The sequence below is a fragment of the Clinocottus analis genome, unplaced genomic scaffold (genome assembly GCF_023055335.1).
Source record: "Clinocottus analis isolate CAN_PGR_092001 unplaced genomic scaffold, fCliAna1.0.p SCAF_25, whole genome shotgun sequence".
NCBI classification, from domain to species: Eukaryota; Metazoa; Chordata; class Actinopteri; order Perciformes; family Cottidae; genus Clinocottus; species Clinocottus analis.
In genome coordinates, this window is record NW_027175987.1 from 4492027 (window position 1) to 4506363 (window position 14337).

The 14337-nt window shown below is 38.6% G+C and overlaps 1 protein-coding gene across 1 annotated transcript; it reads right to left on the bottom strand.

The window, feature by feature from the left end:
- Window positions 1-4267: 4267 nt before the first annotated feature.
- On the bottom strand, window positions 4268-14178 carry matk (megakaryocyte-associated tyrosine kinase). The gene is made up of 13 exons (XM_068591397.1): window positions 14056-14178; window positions 13787-13821; window positions 12975-13088; window positions 12771-12886; window positions 12176-12395; window positions 10153-10246; window positions 9966-10031; window positions 9718-9817; window positions 9430-9514; window positions 8893-8966; window positions 8494-8689; window positions 7607-7693; window positions 4268-6441 (listed from the first exon to the last, which is right to left on the bottom strand). Exons 1-13 carry the CDS (start codon window positions 14114-14116, stop codon window positions 6220-6222), a joined length of 1470 nt encoding a protein of 489 aa, XP_068447498.1. The 5' UTR covers window positions 14117-14178; the 3' UTR covers window positions 4268-6219.
- Window positions 14179-14337: the final 159 nt, after the last annotated feature.

Here is a 14337-nt window from a genome sequence, read left to right on the forward strand (position 1 = left end):
TGTGGAATTACATTAAAAAAGGGAAACTTTCAAATTACATCCCATGATGTTGAAACTACTATCAGCATTAAAAGTGTCTCGACCAATTAACTCACAATATAATTTGTTTTCTCAAAGAGGTGTATGCATTTTTACGTTAATATCCCACTGTAAATTAAACTGTGAAAGACATTATTACAAAGTAAAGAGTGTATTGGTTCAATCTGATATCCTGGTACAAGAACAAATTAATTAATTTAAAATGTTGTATTTATTAAAACTAAATTAAACTTTATTAAAAAAAAATAGTACAGGCCAGATACAGCAACTTTTAAAATTAATTTTATTATTGTTTTAAATATTTTTAAAAATAATTAGGAAAAGTAGCAAAAAATAGAAAAAGAAAATCCTCATAATCCAAAAAACATGAATAATATGAATAAATACATAATAATTACTTGCAGACAGGAAACTATGTAATACATGCTTGGTAACAAACATACTGTATCGAAGTTGTTAAATATTTAGTCAAATATTCAAATGCTTTAGTTTGTGCATATTATGAATGAAAGTATGTGATATATCTGATATTCAATATGCTGATGTTAATCCTCCGAACAGTGAGCCCAAAACGATTTATGATTTCATAGAACTTCCGTTACAGCTAAAAAGAAAACATTACAATAACACTATTTTAATGTTATAACTTAAGCTGTAGGGACACTTCAAACTTAAAAAGAACAACATATAAAAAATTAACAACTGAATAAATATAATCAATTATATTTCTGTTCTGGGAGGAACCTCCGTTACTCTCAGAGGGAAGTGTTGGACCGGTTTACTCGCCTGGTGGAGGAAAAGGATGATGCAACAGTATATCACACATTCAGTGCAACAGGCTAGTCAGTGAAAACATTTCTGGAAAAGAAATATTAAAACTCCTGTCATGGAAGTGCAGTATTTCTTTAAGGCCTTCAATGGACGGCTTTCTGACAGGTCGTTTTGAAATCTGCTGTGAAGTGCTTTTGACAATGACGACATGGTGACAATAAACTCCTTGAGGTTGTGATGCTGATGTTGACTGGAAACAAAAGGTCTGCTGCTGCTTCATTATCATCACACACTCGGATGCTGTGTCTTTGTCGAGGTAGCTTAACAGTGTCTGCTCGCAGCTTTAAAGCAGTGGACTTGAACGCGGCTTAATGTCACAGAAATCCGTTGCGACTCTAAAGTCGGTAACGAGATTACCTGTGACCTAAAACATATCTAAAAAGTAAGTTCAACAAACATCAATTTAGCAACTGAAGCAGCCGAGTCTTTAAGGTTGTGTACATTAGAACATATGGACAACAAAATCTGGTGTGAGAAAAATGGAAGATGATAAAAAAAAAAAAAAAATGTAGATTATTTTTTCTGAGCAAAATGATCAGAAACAAAATGTAAAGTTGGTTCTTTGGATCAGGCATTCAGTGCACATTAATGTACATATATGAATTGTGATCCTCATTAGCCGGGTTTTCATCCAAATGTGTCGCATATTAGTAAAGATCATTTTAACACGAATAACGTAATAAAACATGTTTCAAGGAACAATATTGGAGTGGAATGAAGTTATAACACCAATGCCTCTTTAAGGTCACTTTGAATACCAGCAATTTATAATCAAACATCCCCCCCCCAAAAATTATATATATATATATATATATATATATATATATATATATATATATATATATATATATATATATATATATATATATATATATATATGAACATCATGAATAATCATCTAAATCTAATCCATCCAAACCATTGTGTCTACACAATAACATATTTTTTCCTCAACAGTCCCTCATTCCCATTGGAGTCACCAGTCAGTTTGCAAAATGACTATCACTGCCAGCTAGCTGACGGAGTAATGATAGTCCAAGGTGCTTGTTTATCTCCCCATGATTTTGTTCATACATTTTCTCCTTCTACTGTTTCTCTATTATCCTTATTCAACATAAATTGGTTAAGAAGGAGCAGTGCAGTTATCAAGCTGCTTAGTTTTATCAGATGACAATGTAAGTCCCCTTGATCCTATTAGAGGTAAAAGCAGCTAACGTGTAAATGCAAAGTGTCAGCTTACTGAGGGAAGTGGACAGGGGGGAGGGAGGCAGAAAGGGGGAAGGAAACGGTGATGGAGAAGGTAACATTCATGTGATTCTGTGTCATGCAAACAGGCAGAAGGAGAGGACACTGTGCTGTGATTGGCTGTTGAGAGAATTGAAAGAAAGATTGTTTTCATGGTGTAATGTAAAATCAATGAGTAAGCTGAATGTCATTTTAAAATGTGAAATTGTTTTAGTTTATTTGAGTGTTGGGATTCCTAGAATAGTACCCTTGAGTTAGTTTTGTTCTCGTAAAAGGTTGCAATAACAAAATGAGGGATATGGAGGATTCATTAGAATCTGCTGAAGTCTCACCATGAAGCAAATACTAGTGTGAGCAGGACTGTCATGCTCTGCAAATTTTACAACTAGCATTAGCATTTTACATTCCCCTAAAAGACTTCTCCCGTTTAACTTACAATGGGAAAGAGACATCCATAAACTAGTGGATACTTCTTTTTGAGGTAAATGATCTTACATTATTATAGCGACTCTATAGTCATCCGAGGTGTGTGTGAACGTCAACATTTACACAAACACATTCACACACTGATGACAGAGGCTGCCATGGCCCATAGGGGAAAGTCTGAGCACAGCATAACCCTGAGCCTCTCTCTCCCAATAATGACCGGTGCTGCTTCCGTAAAGTCCACAATATTTATTTTGGAACAGTTGTGGTATAAATAGGCGTCAGCCTCAACAGGTTCATAATCAGTCCAATTACCTGCAACACAAGTGATCCAAACACGGAAACAATGGAAACAGCACCACCTTCAGGCAGGGAGGTAAACAGCAGTCATGTTAAGCATATCTTATGACAACTCCAAGTCATAACAGTTACACGCACAGCCTTTGGATGCAAGTTTGAGTCCAGTATTTTGTCCAAGAACACTTTGACATGCAGACTGAAGGAAGATCCTAGTGATTATATACTTGGAAGTCAAACCTTTTTTGTTAATGCTCCACTGAGCAACTTTCATGAACTCTGTATCCAGTTCTCTTTATAAATCCATGATCTCCAATCTTAAGTGACCACAATCTACTAAAACCTAAACAAGTTAAGTCCCACTCGGTTAATCTGAAGTGCAACTATACTTGTACCCATTGCCTGTCTTGTGCCGCATTGGCTCCACTTGGAGCTGTACAAAGGCCAAAAAAACAGCTTACATGGTGCGGTTTCTAAGTAGTGGAAGAAGTGGAACCGTGACACTTGTCTGTTGATGAGGCACATAATGCATCTTTAACAGGCACAGATATCTGAGAGCAGAGAGAAGGCAAAAAGCCTCCAAAATAAACAAAAATTGAGGGTGGCTGCTAAACATTACAGATGTTTTGGGGTTCTTCAGCCAAAAGATTTACCAACAAATATTATAGAGGAAGACTTTAAAGGGATCTGAAAGGATCTTCTTTATTACAGTTGGTCCACTAAAAATTTGGGGACTGCAGTTAGTATAAAACAGCTGAAAGTCATCACTTTCTTCTTCGAGAAATTGACGCATTGACATACAGGAAATAACCACTGGTATTCAGAAAAAAATCCTTTACAATACCTAACTTATCTGCCATCAAATCTTTTATTATCTTTTTTTTAAACATTTGGTTCCTTTATAAATCCTTTTTTTTTATGAAATTGCTGCTCATCCCATTAGAGAGCTCCAGGAAAACACAGAGCAGATTGAACAAATCGTGGCAGACCCTCTCTTGCACCACGAGAACAAGAGACGGAGGATCAAGCCTCAATTTCGGGTCCGTCTCGTGGGACAGAGACAAATGCCAAGCTTACGTAGACTTAAGTCAAATGACATCTTTATTTGGTCTTGTGGCGTGATAACAATCCAAAAAAAGGGTTTCATTTTGTGCTGAGTTTAGAACTGCATTATTATCATCATAAATATGAATATTTAATTGCATTTTTTTTAAATTAAAAATCAGCTGATAATCACATACACTGAAATGAGTTATACATTAATATGTATATATGTATATATATATATATATATATATATATATATATATATATATATATATATATATATATATATATATATATATATATATATGTAAAATAATGATGTGAACCAAAGATTACGAATACAGAAAACATTCTGTACCTGCAAAAATCCAAAGACATCCCAAGAGAATGGTGGATAACACAAAGTCAATCTTATAATCTCTAAATCCTCATAAAAAGGGAAGAGAAAGTAGTAATACATGGCGTATTTCCTTTTGATTTAGTCTTACAGAATAAATTACATTTGAATGAATTGAATCAAAGCCCCCGGCCCAAGTATGCTGTCTGGTGGAGTGTGACGGACAAAGTGGAAACATTTTTTTTATGAGATTTGGTTTCAAGAAAACCAAAACCAAAATTCATCTTAAAAGTGAAAAAGCTACTGAATTAATTAAACAAATGCCCACAGAGTATCTGTTGCAAATGAGGAAACCAACTTTCCCTGCAGAAAAGAAAAATGCTGACTGCTTTTTAAAAGTATGTAAATCCCTCTCTCACTAGAAACCAGCAATAACATTCAATATTAAATATGTTACATATTAAGCCCCAAATCCATGGCATATTGTTGAAGGACACAAGCAGATTGGGGTGATTTGTGACCACATCCTGGATAAACTGTTTCTTTCCCTAATGTCTTTTTCAGATGTGTCTTCCTGACATTAACAACAAATAACCTGTGTTTACTCTGCATAACGTAGATCTTTGATCACACAGGTACCATTTATATGAAAAAAAAAACCTGACTACTAAACTGACATTCAAACATATGATGATATTTTGGTAGATTCAAACTCAATGTACAGTACTTCCAACACATTATGGTACTGTACTGCCACTTACCATTGTATTTGGATACTCAGACAATACTTACTGCATACAATACTAGCTGCAGTAATGCATTGTTTTGGGAATTTCATGTGGTCATTTCATTTGGTGTTGCACTACAACCGGTGTCACCAGGCTTCAGACAGTGGCTGTGCATTGGCCTGTGGGGTTATTACCAGCCACAACAATGTGTGGCTGATATTGTCTTGTGTACCGGTGTGTGTGCTGCTTTAAGTTCTTTGCCATGTGTTCATATGTCTCCCTGTCGGAGGACATATTTTCTGGACCGTGCAAGGTGCAGTCAAGAAACTTGACAGGTATTAAACAGAAGGCTGAGTTCAAAGTGCACCGTAAGTAAGGGGTTATTAGGTAGAAGGTAAGTGGTAATAGCCCCACCCATCCACCCACTTTACTTAGTCCTCTGCTCCAATTTGGCGTTGCGACAGTGTGTGGGCTGCTATGGTTTTCACTGGGATACAACGATACCACTTTTTTTCAGAAGTACTTCATTTGAGTAATTGACAATACAGAGTACTGGTATGAGTACTTAATAATACCCTTACAGTTTTAACAATGACTTTGAAATCATGTTATATTATAATCAAACGTTCCTCACTCTCTGGCTGTGACGAATAGGATTTTCAACATGATGCTGTTGCTAACGTTCTAACTTCCCACATTAGGTTTTACTGATGCAAACGGAGAAGAACTCTTTGCAGTTTCAGTTAAAAAGTTAAAAGAGGAGCAGGTTGTGACCTTTTGGGTGCATCTCTCCACAACAACATGTGCAACATTGTGGCTGCAAACTCTCGGACCGATGAACTGGTAGCTGCTTGTTTTGAAGTATTCAACCAGTTTATTCGTCAGGTATTTGTTGCTGCTTGGCGGCCTATTATGCTCAATTCATGCCGCGGCCGTAGTGGTATCAGGTGCGGATGTATCAGTTTTCCCCTTGTGAGTCTGTATGTGTGTCATTATGGCAGAATGTTGTGAGATCACAAAAGTCATTGGGATGTATCCTCTGGGGACCATGGATGTACGTATAACGTTTTATATAAACCCTTCTTCATCAGCATTATGTGATGACCAGAGTTACATAATAATCGTCTTGTCCCATCCGATAGATTAAAGGAAATCCAGTAGGAACTCCACCGGGCCATCTCGTGTGATGCACACCATCAGAAGCGGGCAACATTGTGTGTGTTACCAGTCTCTTACCACCATTGTGAGCTCAAAGATTCACAACAGAGATCAGCGTCCAGAACTAGACCTGATCCCATCCCGGCACTCAGAACCGGGGCTGTGTTTACCCATCTCTCGCTCAAGTTTCTCTCTCAGTTTGTGAAAAGCAGGCCTTCTGCGTGGCTCCTGCTCCCAGCAAATCGTCATCAGCGAATAAACAACAGGGGGGCAGTCCTCTGGAGCCTCCATGCGGTAGCCTCCCCCCACCCTCTCCTTCACCTCCTTCAGAGACTACATGAACAGGAGCAACGGGAAAGATTTGTGTAAATATTCACAATCCTCATTACTACATAAAAAAGGCTCTTATCAGTCCTGTGTGTCTGATTATATGATAAAACCACAAATACTAATTACTCACACTTCATTTCTTGGCCTCTCTGCCAACAGATAACAGATTACCAGTTGAAGAGTTTAATTAAGGGGAGCACAAACTTGACCCAAATAAATCAACCTGCTTATTAGGAGGTAATCATCAGCGTTTAAAAGGACACCACCTGGCGTAAGGTGCAAAAGTAACTGTCCCTTCTATTCATGCTGGCTGATCCTGATGTCCCCCTTGACCCACCGGGCAGTCATTGAGCACGGATTACCCGAGAGCTCCTAGTATGACAAACAGAGTGGTGTTTAAGTAGCATTATTTCAACTTTTCCAAAGTCTCCCTGTGACAGTGACGCCATGATGCTGCTCTCATGTTACGCCAACCTGCTTTGTCTGTTATTGCACGCTATCTCCTGCTATGAAGTCTGTGTGTACGATGTAGCTTCCTCTTCCTCCATGCCAAAACACTTCATAAAGTAGATTAGCTAGGCTAAAAACAACAAGATTACTTTTTCAAATTGTGGCACACAATGTACAGTAAACCTCCAGCCTTGCTGACGCACTTCTTTGATCTTAGTGACCTTTCCTGCTCAGACGCCGCAAGTCGATCCAGAAGATGACGGTCTGGAGACGAATCTGACCTCAAGGTAGCTTTAAACCGACAGACCTATGACTCGCTAAAGACACGAATCCTGACATGACACAGATTTACCTTATCAGCCTGATACTCGTTCCTGTTGGTTACAGGACAGAGGGGAAAGGTCTTTTTGAAGTCTTAATTTTTCCTTTTATATTCTTTGTGGGTGTCAATTCTTGAAATCAGATTTTAATTGACTTCACAGATATAAGCTTGATTTTGTCAGCTTGATCTTTTTTTTTCTCATATCAAATAAAGACAAGTTAGTTAAAAAAAATCCACGCAAATTTCTCTTTTGCTTCAGTCTTTTCGCTAAGCTAACCACACACACACACACACACACACACACACACACACACACACACACACACACACACACACACACACACACACACACACTCTATTAACAGTATAACAGGGAAATGTTCTGGTACTACTTACCATCTTAGGATAAGGTTGACGACCGTAAGAGAAGATCTCCCACAGGAGAACACCGTAGCTCCAAACATCTGATTTTGTGGAGAATTTCTGCATCATGGGAGCAAATATAGAAACATTTAAAACATGTAGAGAAATACATCTTTTAGGGTCTATAAGTTATTATGACCTAGTAAGTAATTAAACTCTGGAATACATGCCTCAGGACCTATACCAATTTACTCCTTATTGATAGAGTATTAATAAAGCTATAGAGTACACACTTGAATGTGTTTTTGTATTATGAACTAAAGCACCTGGCAGTACTGTGATAAACATGTCAATCCTGGTCAATTCAAAATCTATTAAAAAAACGGCACGTCATGGTTGAAAATGGCTCAAAACGGCATCTACGGCCTTTCGAGGCCGATCTTGAGATAGAGTTGAATGTTTGGAACAAATCTACGCCATTTGAAATGAAAGAATATTAACGCTCTCTAACCTCTCCCCACAGCATCTATTATTTTGACTTTTTTCATAACCACTGTGGAGTATGAAGATCCCAGCATAAGCTTGTTCTCTCCCATCTGTCTGATGGAAATTTAGCTATTAGCGTAACAAAGTCTGGTGAATCAATGAGAAAAGACCGATTTTATGGCGATAGCGATCTGCTTTCCTACGTTGACAAACAGTGTGTAGATGAAGCATCAAGTTGTTTAATTTTACTCATCTAGCCACTGGCTAACGTAAGCTTGCTAATTCTAAACCTGTATAACTTTTCTCCTATATGAAATATTTTAGTACTGAAAAGAGGTCTCAGATAGAGTGAGATTCCACAGAAAGACAGAAGCAGATGTAAGTACATGAAAACAAATCCCAGGTTGAAGAGAAGTGACACTCTTCAAACCGACCTCTTTCTTCAGAGCTTCGGGGGCGGTCCACTTCACCGGCAGTTTGGCATTATCCGACACCTTCGAGTCCACCTTGGTCAGGCCGAAGTCGCTGACCTTGGCCAGGCTATCGTCAGAGACCAACACGTTACGAGCTGCCAAATCTCTGTGAACCAACTTCTTGGACTCCAGGTACTCCATCCCCTCACACACATCACTGACCACATACACAGAAACACAAAGAAAAAATGGCATTACAATGTTGTGCACAAAACAGTTGCACACATGCAAACAGTGTAAATTATATACAGTTACGAGCAGTTTTTGCATCGATGGACCCAGCTGTCACACGATGTACCTCTGCACACAATGTCGTTTCTCGCTAAAATCTTTAAGTTTGTCGCTGACATTTGAACTCACAGAGCAAAGCGGAGCAGCTGATCTGAGTTTACAACTGAGCGGCCTCTTGTCCTGAGAAAGTTGACAAGGTTTCCCTGCAACACAAACACATGCATATATAACATATATCAACTACTCAAATAAGGTTATATTCTAAGATTTCTCAGTTATTTTTTATGAAAAATACTACATGTAGTCAAAAATGTCACTTAAAGTCATGATGTGACTGCACATGATAACATGTGTTTTTGTAACATGTGTTGAGACACACAGTCATTCATTCAGTTAAAAAAATATAGAAAATAGATTTCACAAAGCAGATTTCACAAAGCATACTCACTTTACTACACAAAGTAAAATGATGCTTGTAAACTAATAAACCACACATATCTATTTCATCTCACTGGTTGCTGGTGGTGGATTTGTCGTGAATTAAATAATGAAATTCATAGCTGGTGGATCCAATATCTATTATATTTATGCTTTCACTTAATATTATTTTACCATGTTGCCCATTTTTGTCTTGCTCCCGGTTATTAAATCATGTGTTGACTGTACCTTAGTCATGAGCTCCGTGACAATATGAAGCCCTTTGTGAAGAATGACCCCCAACAACCGCACCAGGTTTTTATGCTGGAGCTTCCTGTAAGGAGTGAATTCTTATTAAAGATATTAATAAGACTAACAAGTTGCATTTGATTCAAATGAATAAGATTCACTTGTACAATAAACTAAAATTATGAATTTATTCATTGAGCAAACTCACTAAGACCAATAATAGTATTGAATTCACAGCACGTCCAAGTATTTTGTCAAAAGTTGAATTGAGGAAGTCTTCAGACTCACGTCATGACTGTCGTCTCCTGCAGGAAGGCTTGAGCTGTGACATCACATTTAATGGTCTTTACTGCCACCCTCTGGCCCATATAGTCTCCTTCATAAACAGCTGGGGTTGAGAATCACACACCGTGTTTAGTTTAGTGCATCTGGACTAAGACAAATGTTTGATGACACCTTTTATTATAAATGTTGTGATGTTAGAAATAAAGATAATAGGCTAATGAGCTAAAAAAAAAAATCTAATAAAAGCTCACCACCAAACTCCCCTTCTCCTATGTTCTCTCCCAGTTTGAGCTTCGTAATGTCCAGCAGCCATCCAGCTGGAGAGGAGAGAGCAATGAACTGGGAACCTTACACCTTTACAAGCCTTTACAAGCCTTCAGAATTATTAGTTATTATATTTGATCAGCATGGATGCAGTTTTCTTGACCTCAAACTTACTTTTGGACAACTCCAACTCAGCGGATTTGGTTCCTTGTTTTTGTTTTGGCTTCAGAAGAGTTGTCGCGATGGAGCCTTTGTTCTTTGAGTAGAACTGCAAAGGTGGAAACACACAACAGCTGTCCAGTTATTTACAGTAGATGTTATTACATGAGATATTTGGCATTTTCATTCTCCACAGTTTGTGTGTGAAGGGCCCTGTAAAGATTGCTAAGTACATACGTTTTATGAATAAAGATTACATTAAACACTTCCTCTAGCTTGCAAGAGAATAATAAGCTCATGGAAACTCTGACAAAGAGAAATGAACACCTACACAATACTCAGGAAGCCACTTGAAGACCTGTAGTTTGACAAAAAAAGAAGCAATGACTAAGACCTAAATTTAGCCTTTGAAAATCATTAGAGCAGCTGCACAACACAGTTTGTGTATTGATACCCTTCAATGTCACGGTAAGGTTTGCAAACAATAACATACAAAGCAACGGGTTGCAGCTGAATTAATTTACACAAGTAAATGATGATACAGTGACACATCAGAGCCTGGTTTTGTATTTGTATGTACAAAATAGCATTTATAACATGATTCAGCCCAAATATTCATCTGGGCGTCCCGTCGGTTTCCTCGCAGGAGTAAGTCAGCTGGTCCGACTCGGGCCTGAAGTCATCTGTGGCTCGCTGATAAGAGCTGGCCATCCCTGTGGAGTCTATCCGCAAACCTCACTGCAGCACAGCGTTCAATGCACACTCACACAGACGCAGGCTAAATACAGATAAACCATAAAAGGGCTTTGTGTGTTTTCCTGTCTCCGCCTCATTTTGACACATGGAAGATGTATTTTTACACCAGCATAAGTTATGCTGATAGTGTGTGTATTTATGTCCCTTTGTCATACTTAGTGTGAAAATTAGAGGGACTTTTAGCCATACAAGATAAGATAAGAAAATCCTTTATTAGTCCCTCTGTGGGGAAATTACAGATACTATATACAAGTGGTCTTCATTCAATCACTTTGGTCGAGACTTAAGTATGCCACCAGTTATTACATGAATTGCTCAACTAATGGTCAATAAAAAAAAAGTTAATGCATTGAACATCTAAGGTAACACCATTTGAGAAAAGAGAAGTGTAGGCTATATGTCAATCTACATCAAATCCACCTGAGGTGGGATCCAAATGACGCTGAATCTTTGCATCAGATGACCCAGAGCTCTGCCTTAAGTTTTTAAATATCCAAATGCAGCATTCGGTCCAAGTTGAAGGTACGGTTGGATCACCAAATCTGAATCCAGACCATCAGGATTACGATTCTTTGAATCTGCTTTAAAATACCCAATTTGTAATATCATATGAGGTTTGTATCCATTTCCACTAATATAATTCTGTGGGATCATTTTGAAATACCGGCACCATGTAGGATAGGTCCTTTATTGATTGCCCTGATGTTTCTTTTAACAACATCTGAAATGATTTTGTGGTAGAGTTGTTTTCTGAAACTCTTATTAAGTACAGGTGTATCCATTTAATGACACTGACTTGTTTGATAATGCACATTTGTTTCCATGATTTCAAACCAAATTTTCATGACCAAATATTTTGGGAAATCTCTTTGTATACATGAAAAAGTGAGAAAATGTAGTATTTAAACGAACAATGAGAATTCCAAAGCATACAATATACCTTAAATGACACAGATTAACAAGAGACAATTGTTTGATTAAAAGAATAAACATTTATAAATATACTCAGCATATGCCTGCATATATTTTGAGCGCCTTTGTTTTAAAAGCATATTATTTCAAACTCAGCGTAAATGAACGACATGAACATATGAATATGACACATTCATATGACTTTTCCAAATCTTTTGGGATTTTATTTTTTTCAAGGACTTTTCCAGGCCTGGAAATAACCATTTTAAAATGAGATGATTTTTCCAGCCTTTCCATGACCGTACAAATATCTTTTGTCCTTAATACATAGAATTACACAACTTAAATTGAATCAAACCGAGCCGCTTACCTCTATCATGTCAATGAGGTTGTAGAAATACTGTGTGTTATCAATGGTCAGCTGCTTGTCCTGATAAATCACCCGGTAGTGGATAACATCTCCAGAGACACTGACACACAGGACGTAGTCGCCGGGATGGCGAATGGACTCTCGAACCAGGAACAAGCCGTCCTCAGCCGGCTGCAGCTTACACACCGCCTCTGGACCCGAGATCTTCCCGTGAAACCAACTGGTGAAAGACAGCAGAGTGGGCAACACATATTTTAAAAAAAAAAAACATCCCACCCTCTCATAAATTACAAATACAGATGACCATTTTCTAACAAACGGATGTGTAGCCATGTCACCAGAAAAGGAAGTTGTGGTGAAAGAGACAAAGTTTGTGATAGCAAGTCCAAACCACACCACGAGGCCACAAGATGAGTTTTCAAGCAATGAGACCAAGCAAACGGCTAAAGTTAGAAACTATAATTTCTCTGTGTCACAGTCACATTGCTTGTGTTAACCACGTGTAAACATGGCTGCATCCTACTGATGTGAGATAGTCATCGCACTCATCCAAGCTCTCCTGGAGCAGCACGGAAGAGAGGAAGAGGAAACCTACGGCATGAGGCTGAGGCTGGGGTCAACGCGCAGGGCCTCTCTTTCACGCACATTGCTGGCGTTTATGAGTCCTTCCTCTCCTGTGGTGTTGAGTCTGGCCTTGTAATATCCCTTCTTCTAGAAAAGAGCAAGGTATTGTGTTAATTGGGAGGAATACAAAATGAACAGAACAAACAGTTTGTAGCTTCTTTCAATGTGACGGTACCGTGCCAGCATCAACGATAGTGAGGATGTCTCCTTTGTGGTAAGCCAGTTCACCAGGTTTGGGTTTCCTGTGTTCCCCTTTGGCCACACACTGTGTACCTGCAGCCCAGCTCATCTTCAGGAGCAGAGAGATACTCATAATTATAAAAGTCAGGCTGGTCGATTCATGACAAATATTTATAGACCAGCATTACCAAATAGTTAAGTTTTCTACTAAAAGACAACATCATTTGGTATGTTTAATGATGGGGGGATAACAGCACTGTTATTTTAGTCACTGCTAATTTTCAATATTGATCTTAAAAGAACCGTTTCATTTAAATCCAAGAGTTAAAGCCATGAGATTAAGGCAGCTATTTCTCTATTGCACCTATAATCACTGAGTCTTTCTATGAGTCATCTCAGGAAACCCCCCAATGTTTTACTTAAATCAGTAATAGTGTTTAATGCAATACACGCATCCAGATCAAGATTATGCTCCATGTTTAACCAATGAGAACTGCACGTCACATATACTTTACAATACAATATGCACTGTGCGAAATAGCCCAATCATCTCACGGCCCATTACATTTCATTAAAATATTACTCAAATTCTTTTTAATTGACTTTAGACCATAGTTCAGTTTTTTTCATTCATATTAATCACATGCGCTTTTTTTTTTCTTCCTGAACATCACTTTTTAACATAGCCAATGTTTTACCAAAACATCGCACCAGATATTAAAGGGCTCTTCATCCAGTTCCTTGTATGCAGACTGATGTTTAAATCTAAAGCACATGATGGGTTGCACACAGTAAACACAGACTTACCTTCGCCATCAGCAGGACAGGAGGGTTGGAGAACTCTGTGCACAACACAGAGACATAACATGAACTGTAATTAAACACTGCATGAATGGCGCGTGTAAGAGCAGCTCGTTGTCAAGACATTGAGGATCCAAACGCACCACCGAGCAAAGCTCAAGACCTCAGCAGACAGCAGGATGCTGACGGACCGGCTGCTCGTGTCGCATACATGAGAAGTAAATGGCCCCGGACAGCTTGTTCAGTCTGGTTACTGGACATGAATGTTTCAGTACCTGCGGCTCTGCGGGCAGATGTTGAGCATTCCTCCTTCAGGACAGCTGGGTCCGTGCACATGAGCCGGAAATCCACTTCAAAACCCTCTTCGACTCAACCGGCGGCGGCATTTTCTGTCAAATGTCTTCATTGAAAGCAACCCTGCAGGAAGCGACACCGTAACGCGCAGCATGCAGAGTCCGTCTGTCGGACCACTTCCTCTCTATTTAAGAAAATGTAGTTCATATTTCATGAGGCGATACAAGAAGTGACGCTGGAGGCGACTCATCTTCTCCTCCTCC